This window comes from Gopherus flavomarginatus, chromosome 1, assembly GCF_025201925.1.
Source record: "Gopherus flavomarginatus isolate rGopFla2 chromosome 1, rGopFla2.mat.asm, whole genome shotgun sequence".
NCBI lineage: Eukaryota > Metazoa > Chordata > Testudines > Testudinidae > Gopherus > Gopherus flavomarginatus.
Genome location: NC_066617.1, coordinates 369,595,687 through 369,608,753, shown reverse-complemented (window position 1 = coordinate 369,608,753; position 13,067 = coordinate 369,595,687). Strand labels below are relative to the sequence as shown.

Below are 13,067 nucleotides of genomic sequence, written 5' to 3'. Positions count from 1 at the left end.
AAAATCACACAGCAATCAAGTAGGATATGGAATTCACAGCCACAAGATATCAATGGGGGAAAGATCTTAGCAGGATTCAAAGAGGGACTGAGTAATCTGAAAATCCAGTTAGAGTAGAGGATTGTTTTAAAAAAGTTTTGGAGAAGCTCTAAACCTTCCTGATTTACACCACAAAATATGTCTAACTAGTGGGTGTCAGGGGGAAACTTCCTGGGAGCAGACTATTTCATAGCTGCCTAATTAGGGCTACTTTCACCTTCCTGTGAAGCATCTGGACATGGCCACTGGTTACTGGGGTAGATGGACTACAAGTCTGATCCAGTCTGGCTAATCAGATCTGTGTAAATCCTAGAGTAAGTTTTTGCTTATCTACCTTCATGCTCTGGGAGTCTGTAGATTTGCACAGAGAGCAGAATGGTTTCTTGATAAATATCATCTAATTTCCTCCTTCTTTTCTTTTAGAGAGAATATTTCAGAACTCCTCAGACCTGCCCAGTACAATATGTCAGCTGTCAATGACACAAAATTTAAATCTGTAATATTCCTTCTAACCAGGCTACCAAGTCATGGAGACGCACATCTCTGGATTTCTGTCTCATTCTGCTTCATGTATGTTATTTCAATAGTAGGAAATTCAGTCATTCTGTTCATTATAAAAATAGATTCAAGCCTCCATGAGCCCATGTACATTTTCCTTTCCATGTTGGCTGTCACAGACCTCGGCATATTGATAACTACCATGCCAAGGATACTGGGCATATACTTGTTTAACTCTAGGGAGATCAGCCTCAATGCCTGTTTAGCCCAGCTCTTCTTCATCCATGTGCTTCATTGTATTGAATCCTCCGTGCTGTTGTTGATGGCCTTTGACCGTTTCGTCGCGATCTATAACCCGCTGAGATATACTTCCATCTTAACCCTGCCGAGAATAGCGAAGATGGGACTGGTGGCTGTGCTAAGAGCCACGGTCATAATACTTCCACTCCCCTTTCTCCTGAAACGATTCCACTACTGTCGAGCCAATGTCCTCTCCCATTCCTACTGTGTGCACCGGGAGGTCATGAACATGGCTTGTTCAGACATCACAGTCAATATTATCTATCGATTGTTTACTAAACTCTTCCAGATGGGATTGGACTCGCTGCTCATCTTCCTCTCTTATGTGATGATCCTCAAAACAGTGCTAAGCATTGGGTCCCATGAGGAGTGCCTGAGGGTCCTGAACACATGCTTCTCGCACCTCTGTGCCCTCCTTCTCTTCTACACACCAGAGATCAGCTTGTCTGTGATACAGAGCTTTGAGAAGGGCTCCTTACCGTTACTTCAAATTGTCCTGGGCTACATCTCCCTGCTTCTCCCCCCGCTGATGAACCCAATTGTGTACAGTGTGAAAAGCAAACACCTTCGTGAGAGCATAATCAGAGTGTTCATCAAATGAAGGCTCAGTTCATCACTTAGGTCCAGTGACATGGGAGACGAAAAAAATGGGCCACCTATTGCATCCTGGACCCTTACATCCAATATGGCATGAGTTACTGATCTCCACTCTGAAGAGAGGTTCAGGAACGGTCTAAGGCTGATGAGGGAGGATAGGGATGGTGAGGGGGGACTGGACACTGAGGGAGGGAGACCAAGGCAGGGAGCAGCATTTACAGAGTGACTTTTTGTGGCGAGCCAGGGGATCGGTGGGATTTTGGCCCATAAGGAGCCATATTCATGGTCACTGTTACCTCACAATTCCCGTTGATAATCAATAAAGAGAAGGGATGTGGATGCTGTTTCCCATTACACCTGGTCTGTCACTGTTCCATGTCTGGCTAAACATCCAAGGGCGGGTGCTGCACCAGCTGGGGACAGGAGTTATTCAAGGGGCCCGGTAAATTCATTTTCCCCTGCACTCTCAGTCCAGTGTTTGAGACTGAACGGTGTCAGAGACATGATTAATGCAGGAATGCCAGGAGAAACCATTTAGGCAACCCCTCCATTAATGGCTTTGCACACAGCACACCTGCTCAATCCACTCCTTGCTGAGGCAGAGCAGAACTGCACGTGTGAGGAATGGTCTGACACACAGGAGTCCTGGTAAGAGACTCAGTCCTAGGTTCCCTCCCCTTCTGCTTGTGCTGCCCCAGCAATGCAAAACTGTGGAAACTGGCCTCAGCTCAGGCCCAGCGAGCTCCTATCACGGCCCAGCCCATTCAGTGTAAGGTGAGCAGCTTTACAAAAGGGAAAAGCGGGACATAGGCCAGAAGCCCTGTTCCCTCAGTGACCTCACCCCTGCCCCTCTTCTTTCCCCTTAAGACCCCATTCCCTGCTCCTCCTCTTCCACTCAGACTCCATCCCCTATTCAAGCCAGAAGCCAGAGCTGGGCCATAGAAAGAGCTGATCAGGGAGCCAGAGCCTCTGTGAGGAGCCTCCAGCTGCCCTGGGCAGGAGACTGGGGGGACAAGAGAATGCACCAGTCTATGTCTTTGTCCCTCAGAAATCATCCCCAGAGAAGGTGGAGAATCTGGGAATCCCCACAGCAGCCTGGGCTCCTGGGGTAGATGTAACCGTGCTTTTGTGGATCACCACTGAAAAATACCAAATTGAGGACAAACTTCTGAGAAAAAGGCAGACAGACGCCAAAACTGGTGGTTATTCTCCTATGACATATACCAAGGATGACCACAGTGAGTGGGGTGAGGTGAGGGAGCAGAGAGGGGCACAATAAAGGAACTTTTCTTTGTAGGACTCAACCATATGAGGTAGAAGACACTGCCTCACATGCACTGTTCTGCTCACAACTTTATGTTTAAGAATCCTGCTTGTGGCATTTTCCCTAATTAATATGCGATGACTTCCCTCCTTGAAGAAATATTTACTTTCCTTCACTCAGACTTTGTGCTTGTGAGTGGAGAAGTGTTGGCTTTCAAGGGCACCATGGGGTGGGGTGTAATTTTCCCAGTTTAGTGGATGGGGGGCTCGAGCCGCTTCTCTGTTGTGTTTTGTGAAAAGGAACCCCTAGAGATTGAAGGCTGCCCTGGTTGCTTCTGCCTCCACCTGGCAGAAGGCTGACATCTGTCAAACTCCTGCCCCTTTCCAGCCTCAGTTTCTTCCTCGTCAGTTTGTCCCCATCGGTTCTTGTGCCAACACTGTATTTTAGCTGCAGGAGCTCATCTCCCTCCCTGGTGTTTACTCCCCTGATATATTTATAGAGCAATGGCTCACCCATGATCACAGCCGAGAAGGGAATTAAACATACCTGTCCTGAGTCACAGAGCAGTGCCTAGACCACAGCACCAGGCTTCCAGCCAGCTGAGTGGTGACAGGCCTGGATGAATCTCTGCTGCTCCTGCAGAGCTCCTCTCCCGGCCATGCTGCGGAGAGCAGGGATAGCAAGGAGCCAGTTAGGGAAGTTTGATTCTCCAGCCTGTTCTCCCCCTGCCACAGCAGAGTTTAGAGCAGCCTGGGCACTTGGCTAACCTCTACCTGACTTTAACAACTTCCAAGAGCACAGCACACTCTGGCCATGTCCGTGCTGGTCAGGGCCACCACAGAGTGTCCCCTGGAGGCTTGAGGTGGCCCTACAGGTGCCCTGCTCTTCCCTCAAGGGTTCTTGCAATCACTTACTCTCAAGCTGGAATATTTAAAACAAGAGCTCCCTTTGAGGTGTCACATTTATTCAGTCTTCTCCAAAACACAAGGTCCCCTACCCTCCAACTTGACCAGTCTGTCACCCTTGTTGCTGGTGTCTACATTGCTTCAGGCTTGCTGCAACCCCATTTCCCTTGAGCCCCCCACCCACATCTCTTATCACTAAGCCCTGCCCCTGCTGCTCCACTTCCCCTCAGGCTCCACCTCCCAGCCACGCCAGAGCCAGGCCGTGGTGAGAGCTACTGTGATGTTTTATGATCAAAATGTGACCACATAGATCACTTTCACCACCACTGTTATATATTTGCAACACACTTGTACAAAACGCGGCATGTAAGATGTCTATGAAAAGGTTATGATTTGCTGGTTATGATTGTGCTATCTCCATGCATGTATCATTTTTAGATTTGAAGGCAGGACTATTGTCTCTATACCTGGATTTCAGATGTTTGCTCCTGAGGTAACACCCACAAAGTTGTTAGCCTGCAAATCTTGGAGGGACTATTCAAATTAAGGACTCACAAATAAACACTTAACTGACAATGGACCATGAGAGACGCCCATCTACACTGGATAGACTGTCCCTCAAATGTACTCTCCGGGTATAGGTAATGATTTCCTGCTGTGACTAAGCAAAGTTATGATGGAGATCTGACTGGCCACAGGATTCTAAACCCCAGCTTGTTAGCTGCAATTTTCCAGTAGCTGTGTTGAGGGCTGTGTTAGAAACAGTAGGTTTCCTTGCACATGGCCAAAGCTATAAAAGGTCATAAAAAGAAATGCCTTCATTTTGCATCTTTCCTGCTCAAGCCTCTGGTCTATGAATTTATACTAATGGGAGCATCTAACGAATGCCCTGAGGTCCTTCCAATCATTTTTAAGCAACCAGAGATGTATCAAGCTAGCAGCTTATTTCATCATTGCTACAAATCTGAAAGAATAATTTTTCATTTATTGTACATATTTAACTCTGTAACAGGTTGCTGGCCAGGAGGCCCGGAGCCAGGCCTCTGTTAGTCCAGCTCCAATTAAGAAGTATTAATTGGGGCTGGCTGGGTATGCCGTGCCTAACTGGTGAAACAGAAGCACCTGTGGGCCTTATTGGCAGGGGGCTATAGAAAGCTGGCAGGAAGGCAGTGGGGAGGGGGGAAGCGGTGAAGAGCAAGGGAAAGGAGGAGCCACAGGTTGTGTGTCCCCACTGGCTGGAGAAGCTAACTATCCCACAGGTTGCTGGTTTGCATCTGTCTGTAACTAGAAGGTGGTGGGAGCTGACACTGTTAATAAAAGAACCACTGCTAATTGCACTTGGAGAAGGTCTCTGGCTGATTTCTGTGAGAGCAAGCAAAGGCCTCGTTACAGACTCCTTTAACCAATTATAAGTCTTGCTTTTTTTTTTAATAAATAAAGCTTTAGATTAGAGATAACAAAGCATTTGTATCAGTGTGATTTTTGGGTAAGATCTCAGTTATATATTGACCTGGATGCACAGTTGGTCCTTTGGGATCAAATGAACCTGTTCTTACATTACATTGGTTCCAAAGACCCACACATCTTTCAATCTAGTGTTCTTGATGGGGATATAAGGACTGGAATATCTAAGGAAACTGCTTTTATGACTTCTTGTTAGCCAGTGCGGTGAAACAGAAGTTTATTATGTATTCCTGCTTCCGTATATCTCCTCGGAGAATAACCATGAGTTTTGGGGTCTGTCTTCCCTATTTCTCAGCAGTTTGTCCTGAATTTGGTATCCACAGTTGTGACCCACAGAAGAACGGCTACATCTACCCCAGGAGCTGAGGCTGCTGAGGAGATTCCCAGACTCTCTACCTTCTCTGGGAATGTGTCCTGAGGGGGAGAGACATAGGCTGACACATTCTCTTGTCCCCCCTCACAGCGGCTCCAGCTCACTGATCAGCTCTTTCCATGGCCCAGCTCTGGTTTATGGCCTGGACAGGGGCTGGAGCCTCGGTGGAAGAAGAGGAGCAGGGAGTGGGACCTCTGGGAGGAAGAGAGCGGTAGGGGCGGGGTCACAGAGAGAACCTGTGTCCAGCTGTGTCCAGTTTTTGCCTTTTGAAAAGGTGCTCACCCTACACTGAATGGGCTGGGCTGGGCTAGGACGAAAGGTTCATCTAGCCCAGCATCCTCTCTTCGACAGTAGCTTAGGCCAGGTGCTCCACAGGGAATGAACAGAACAGGTCATCATCAAGTGATCCTTCGTCCATGAATGTACGTAGTTCTCTTTTGAAACTGTTATATCCTTCACATAGACACCTTTCTGGCCCTGCACTTCTGAGTGTGGCCCTTTGTATCGTGGCAAGTGCATGGTGAAAATGATCATTGTATTTATCTGTCCTGCACTGTTGCTATTTTAAAATGTATTTTATTGCTTCATTATATGATTTATTTTTTGTGCGCTCCCTGTCGGTTCAGGATATGCAACTGCCTCTTTCCACCCTATGAGATAAATTTTTAGAGTTAAGTCCTTAATTCAATAACAGTGATATCAGCAGCCTCACGCGTATGTGGAGCACTTCTAACACTTGCCAAAGCCAAAGCCAATAAGCAGTAAAGTTACCCCTGCTCCTTCCTGCAGAGATTCTAACAACTCTGCCACTGGCTTTCAATATACAGGCATGGCATGAAAGTTCTGTTTGTAATATTTGTATTACAATGAATAGTTTTGACATAACATTTACACTTCTGTACCTTAGTACACACATGTCAACCACAGGCAGGGCCGGCTCCAGGCACCAGCTGAGCAAGCTGGTGTTTGGAGCGGGAGATTCCAAGGGGCGGCATTCTGCTCGGAGCGATGCCAGGTCTGCAGCAAGCCTGCCTGCCAGAGCGACGCGGAGCCCTCCCAGCAGGATGCGCTGCGAGAGGGACCACATGGCAAGCGCCCCGCTTAAGGAAGCCCTGGCAGCCCCTTCTCTGTCTCCCCCCCCTACTGGTGGGGGTGTGCACACTTCTGTCCGGGGTCTGCGGGCTGGGAGTCCCCCTGCACCCGCTGCCCCGCAGGTATTTTTTTTCTTTTTTTTTTTATGTTTTTTCTTGCCTTTGCTTTTCCGGCTGGCAGGCAGGTTTGTTTCGCCCCCTGTCATAGTATACTTCCCCAATCTGAACCTTAGAGTCCAAAAAATGGGGTACCAGCATGAATTCCTCTAAGCTTAATTACTAGCTTAGATCTGATAAGCTGCCACCACCCAAAAAATTATAGTGTTTTGGGGCACTCTGGTCCCCCAAAAAACCTTCCCTGGGGACCCCAAGACTCAAATTTTTTGAGTCTTACAACAAAGGGGAATAAACCATTTCCCCCCCTTCTCCTTTCTTCCTCCCAGATCTTTCCCGCCCTGGGTTATCCTGGAGAGATAGACAGATTCAAGCTCCCTGAATCTAAACAAAGGGATTCCACCTTTCCCCCCTCCCTTCTCCCTCCCTGTCTCTCACCAATTTCCTGGTAAGTACAGACTCAATTCCCTTGCGCCTCAACAAGGGGAAAAAATCAAACAGGTCTTAAAAAGCAAAACTTTTAATAAAAAGAAAGAAAAAAAAGTAAAAGTTACAGGGTCTTTCAGCTTATAGACACTAGAGAGAAGCCTCCTCCTATTAAAATACAATTTAAAATACTCCCAGCAAACTACACATTTGCAAATACAGAAAACAATCAAAAGACTAAACTCGCCTTTTCCTATTGCTTACTAAAATTAAACAGAAGAGATTTTTTCAGAAAGATTGGAGGAATCTGCTTACATGTCTGGTCCCTCTCAGAATCCAGAGAGAACAAAGCAAAATCCAAAAAACACAAACAAAGGCTTCCCTCCACCAAGATTTTTAAAGTATCTTGTTTCCTGATTGGTCCTCTGGTCAGGTGTTTTTGGTTTACTGTTTGTTAACCCTTTACAGGTAAAAGAGATATTAACCCTTAACTATCTGTTTATGACACCCCCACCGCCACCCCTTTGCTGCTCCAGCTCAGCGGCAAGTTGGTTTCTCACCCCCTTTGCTGCTCCAGCCACTGCACAGGTTTTCTTCGTTTTGTTTTGGTTTTTTTTTTGCTTGTGGCAGCAAAAAAGCCAGAGTCAGCCCTGACCACAGGTGTTGAACCCACTTGGACCTGCTCGGGAAGCACAGCTGACCCACAGCAGGCTATGGCCGGAAACCGAGTCTGAGGGTGGGAGAATGGAAGGATTCCACCGCATGAGCAGGAAGGCTACAAGGCCTGACATTTGGTGCTCAGAGACCAGAGAGAGAGAAGAGATGCCAGTTGCCCTGTAACTATAGTAACTATAAGGGGAAAATATGCTTTCCCTGACCTGTTACCACAAAGCAATGCAGCTCTGAATTCCTGCCTTCACAATCAAGGCAGAGAATAAAATCCATGAAAATTCATTTGCTGATTAAATTTCCAGGAGCAAATAAACCTGAGTAGATTTGAGAACTTGTCACTGATATTCCGGAGGGTCTCATCTCCCTCAACCCCTTGTAGGATTGGGCCCAGATCACACAGCACCTCTAGAAATGGGACCTCTTGAGAAATCCTGACTTGGAGCATCAGGATTTCAACACTCCTACCTCAGGTTTCTGTGGAACTTGAATAACCCACTGAGCACCTTGCTCCTTGTCCTCCTGCCCCCATTACAGAGTCACTCTGACAGCACAGTTGAGTTTGCTGTGGTGGCACAGAACATCTTCAGATTTAAACTGCTTGCAGCCTTCATGCTTCTCTACACATTGTACAGACAGTGAAACCTGCCAACGTAAATAATTCCTGCTAGAAGGGGAGCAGCTGACACCAGAGGTTTTCACCCTAAAGGAAAAGGAGTCAGCGGAGAGGTTGCACGAGCAGCAGGCAGCATCTATTTAGATAGGGAGGCAAGTGTCTTTATGAAGCATGTTTGCACCCCTTGGGGGCCACTTGGCCCTCAGGGAATCTCAGCTGCTTGGCTTAATGTGCAACAGCTTTAACCCCCATCATGGCCAATGGCAAACTGCAGGAGGCCAAATCACAGGGGACATGGGGTGATGCTACTTAATTGGACTGCAGCACCAGCCCTGCTGCAGGCTCTGTTCCTAGAATCTGGGCTTGTCATCACTGTTCAAATGGTTCTGAATGGTTACATGGCTACCTCGAGGGCGGCTGAGTGGTAGTGATGTTGCCATCACCACTGTAATCTTGCTGAAATAAAATAAAATAGAACAATAATATGGGTCCTGATTACTCCCTGGCAGCCCCTAAATTTCCCTTGGATCCTTCCAGTAGGGAACGTCCACTCCCTTCTCCATAAGGAACAATGAATAAGGAGGAGGATTTTGGAGGGGAGTGTGGGAGTGTCACAAGGATGACGGAGTTTCTGCAGAGTCACCAAACCGGCGTTTGCAGCCATTGCAAAAAATGGAGGAACAGACACAGGATTCTCATCTCAGATGGTCTGGCTGGCAGAGCACAGTCTGAGGGCAAAGGTCAGCTTCACACCTTGACTATGTAACACACTGAGCACACAGCACTGTGGTGACTGGGCCCAAGCTCACATGGGGTTCAGCTTTCACAAGAAAGGAGCAAACAGATGGGAAGATGCTCAGAGACACAGGGAAACAAGGCTGGGTCGAAGCAGGGGTGTAGCCATGGGTTGGTCTGCGGGGCCAGGGCCCACCCACTGAGCATCCAAGCCCAATCCACCAGCTGGGACTCCTGACTCCAACTTGGTGCCCAGCTGTGTCCCTCTCCTGCCGGTCCGGAGTGCTGATTCCCTGGTCTCTTACCCCAGATGGGGTGTGCCTTGTGGGGGCGGGTTTAGGCCAATAGTGGACTAGCCAGTTGTCCTCGGCCAATGGAGTCACCCTGCTTCGTTCAGTCCACCTGCCACTCCTGCAGTGACACAAGATCCGGGTGTGGGGATTTACCCCTCCCCCCCAGTAGCCAGAGAACGGGCCAGGGCACTGGAATAGCACTGCGTGTAGATTAGGAGTGGGGTAAGCCCAGCATCTCAGAATCACTGGGTGGCGATGTGGAGTAAGCCCCCACCCTCTGACCATGTGACCTGACCCCACTCCCCGGCAGGAGAGACGGGCGCAAACCCTTGCACCTTTTACCCCATTTCCACTGCAGGAGGGGGGCTGCAGCAGGGATGGACAGGGGCTCAGGGCTCTGCTGAGCAGGATTTGGGTGAGTTGCCTGTTTCTACATTATAGTTAGTGCTAATGGCTCAGGAAGGATACAGGGCTCAAGGCAAGAACCATCTGGGAAGGAATTCTCCAACACGGCAACTTGAACTCTTTAGTATTGTCTGAAACACCAGAGGATTTACCTGGTAAAATTGGAACTACTAATGTAGTAAAAATTGTTTAGACAAATATTTGTTTTTAAGATCAGTTCCTTGTCTCTGACTGTGTCCTTCTACTTGTCCCAGTAGCATGCCTGTTTGAGTTTATGTGGCTTTTCCTCTGGTTCACTCAAGTTTTCCAATTCAGCAGATTCACTGCTCTGTTAGTAAGTGGAGCCAAAGCCTCTGCAGTGGGTATCTGTGTTACCAGGGGGTTCACAACAAGAATGGGTCACACACCGGCCTGATTCTGCTCTCACATTCTACCTTCAGTGGGTCACTCCAGATTGACACTGGTGTCCCTGAGAACAAAACCAGGACCCGGCTGTTTTGGAATCCACACGTTTCATTCCCTGTCTCAGAATGTCACAAATACTGAGGGTTTATTCAGACACTTTCAGCACCCTAACAGAGTAGCACTCTCTATAGCCCGACCTGAAGCTGTGACGTTCACAACTCAGAGCTGAAAGTTGAACACTGAGGGTGAAATTTTGGTCCCATGGAGATCAACTCTCAACACAGTCAGGAGTTCAACCTGAATTGGCATGTGGAGATTTCAATATATGGCCTGATTTACACCAGCCATGACTCTCCACTGACTTCAGCTCGAGCTGTCCTGGTGCCTCTAAGGACGGGTGAGTTTGTTTGCACTAAAGAAGAACTGACGGAAGAGTTGCTGAAATATCAGACTCCAGGCTTAGAGGTTTAGAACAGTTAGGATAACTCTTTTTTTCAGAGAGGGAAAGGGGTCTGATTTCCCTGTGCCCCTGCACCTCTACATCTGGAGAGAATGAGAAGTCCTAGACGTCAGTAAAAAGAACAGCATGTTTATGACTTCAAGGAAACCAGGCGGTGTTGGAAATCTCAACAGGGGGACTCCAGGGATGCACAGTGTGTGTGTGTGAGTGTGTGTGTGCCCACATGTTGGTGGGTGGGTGAGTGGGGAATGTGCAGCATACAGATCACAATGGCGCGTAGTCCTGAAACTGGGTGAAATAGGGAATGGACATCCTCCCTAATGCACAGACGAGAAGCGTAATGAGACCTGCAGCGGTAGAGGGATGTCTCAGCCTGTAGGAGACTGTCTCTGACACCGTCCCCAATCTGGAACGTCCCTCCTCACATGAGCAGCCGCACTACAGCCTCATGGTAATGTCATGGTGGCATCAGCAATTGCCAACAAAGAAAAGCAGCTTCAGGAAGGGGAGTCTGGGTTTCTAGCAGTCTGCAATACATTAAAGGTTTATGTCATTTTGAGAAAGAGTTATTGACCCTAGCTCCTTTTAGTCTCCATGTCCTCTCTCCCTCCTGCCAGGTCTGTCCCTCTCTCCTTCCCTGCACAGGCTGAGCTGCTGCTGGGGTTTGCTTCCCCCCCAAAAGACAGTTCAGGCGAATCTTCCCCTTTTCCCCAGTGCAGGCAGACACTGAGTTTAACCTCGTCTAAGGAGGTACTTCTATGAGCTGCTGCTGTGGGGTCTGGCACCTTGTTTTGGTTCTGGGTTAGGGGCATTACTGTGTGACTGAGGTGGAAGTTACAGGAGTTGGGGAACCTACATGGACAAGCGACCAGCACTGGGGATTCTGGGATATGGAGTGGGATATAAATGGGCAGGCGGGTAGCACTGAGAGCAATGGGGGCTGGGAACAGGGTGCGCATGGACAGATGGACAACGCTGTGTGTTGTGAGGGTAGAGAGGGAGGTGTACGCAGAGAAGCAGGCAGTGCTAAGATTTGTGGAGGCAGGCAGGGGTGCTGGGTTTGGGGAGCCAGGGAGTGGCAAGTACATGGAGTGATGGGAAGAGCTGCTGCAGTTGAATTTGTCTTTCTAATTGTTGGTCCAAGGCCAGTGCGGAGCTCTTTCCTGGTCCCATGTGCATTTGGTCTGGTCTCAGGGTCTCTTTCCCATGGCAGGCCACAGAACTGTGCCTGGGTGTCACAACCTTTGCTCAGTTTTTGTTTCCAGGTGTTGTCATTGTTGTTGTTCTGTAACTTCAGGCACTTCACCAATGGAAAGAACCATTGATCTTTATGTGAAAATGCACCCCATATTCTTCATAGTGATATAATTATGATATGATTATGGGATAATTATCATGCATTCTTTGTAAGAGAGATCGTATAAGACATCATTGGAAAAATTATGATTTTCTGAATATGATTATCCTATTTGTGTGAACATATCATTTTTGGATATGAATTTATGAATATTGACTATGTATCTGTATTTCAAATGTAGTTACACCTGGGTAATACCCACTAGACAAGATGCTGGTTGGAAAGGGCCTATTCAGGGCCATGAGACGTTAGGGAGAACAATAGGTCTGAGAAGAGACTTACCTTCCACCTGGTGAGCCTTCCTTTAAGAAATAGAAGCTATGACTCTACAGGGGCATATGACCAGCCCACAAAACTCTGGACTCCATCTTGGGGATTCTGTATTTTCCCACAAACTGGTCTGGGAACCAAGTTTTGAAACAAAGGGTTCCTGCCATATGCTAAAGCTATATAAGGCAGGGAGTGACATCATCATGATTCCTTACTCCCCACCCAAGAAGACTCCTGGATACACATGAGGACAAAAGTCTGAACTAGAAGAAGTGTTTGATGCAGGCTAAAGAGATTTCTAGCCTGTGTATGGAGACCTGAGAAACCAAAGCTGCAAAGCAAATGCACATTGTGCCTTGAGAATTTGCCAGATGGCTTGTATCATCAATCAGGTTGATACACTGCTAATTCATACTCAATCTAACTATTGTGTTAAGCTTAGTTTGTGTTATTATTTGCTAGGTAATCTGTTTTGAGCTGTTTGCTATCCCTTATAATCACTTAAAATCTGTTTGTTGTAGTTAATAAACTTGTTTTATGATTTACTCTAAACCCAGTGTGCTGTTAAGTGAAACATCTAGGGGTAAAATCTCAGCTTGGTTACCACAAGTATGCACTGTGCTCCCCATAATGAAGGAAGGGCAAACTGGATAACAAATTCATACTGGTTGGAGTTTGGACCAGGACAGGGTGGTACAGCTCTGGGGTTCTAGGTTAGGGAGCTGGTGGTTATTTTGGCTGTAGCCTCTCTATTGTTGGTTCATGCAATGGCTGGTCAAAAAAGCC

General features: G+C 47.6%; 1 protein-coding gene across 1 annotated transcript; it reads left to right on the top strand.

Moving 5' to 3' along the window:
* The first annotated feature begins 502 nt into the window (after positions 1-502).
* On the top strand, positions 503-1,438 carry LOC127058547 (olfactory receptor 51G2-like). Its single transcript, XM_050968726.1, has one exon. The coding sequence runs from the start codon at positions 503-505 to the stop codon at positions 1,436-1,438; it is 936 nt and encodes a 311-aa protein (XP_050824683.1).
* Positions 1,439-13,067: the final 11,629 nt, after the last annotated feature.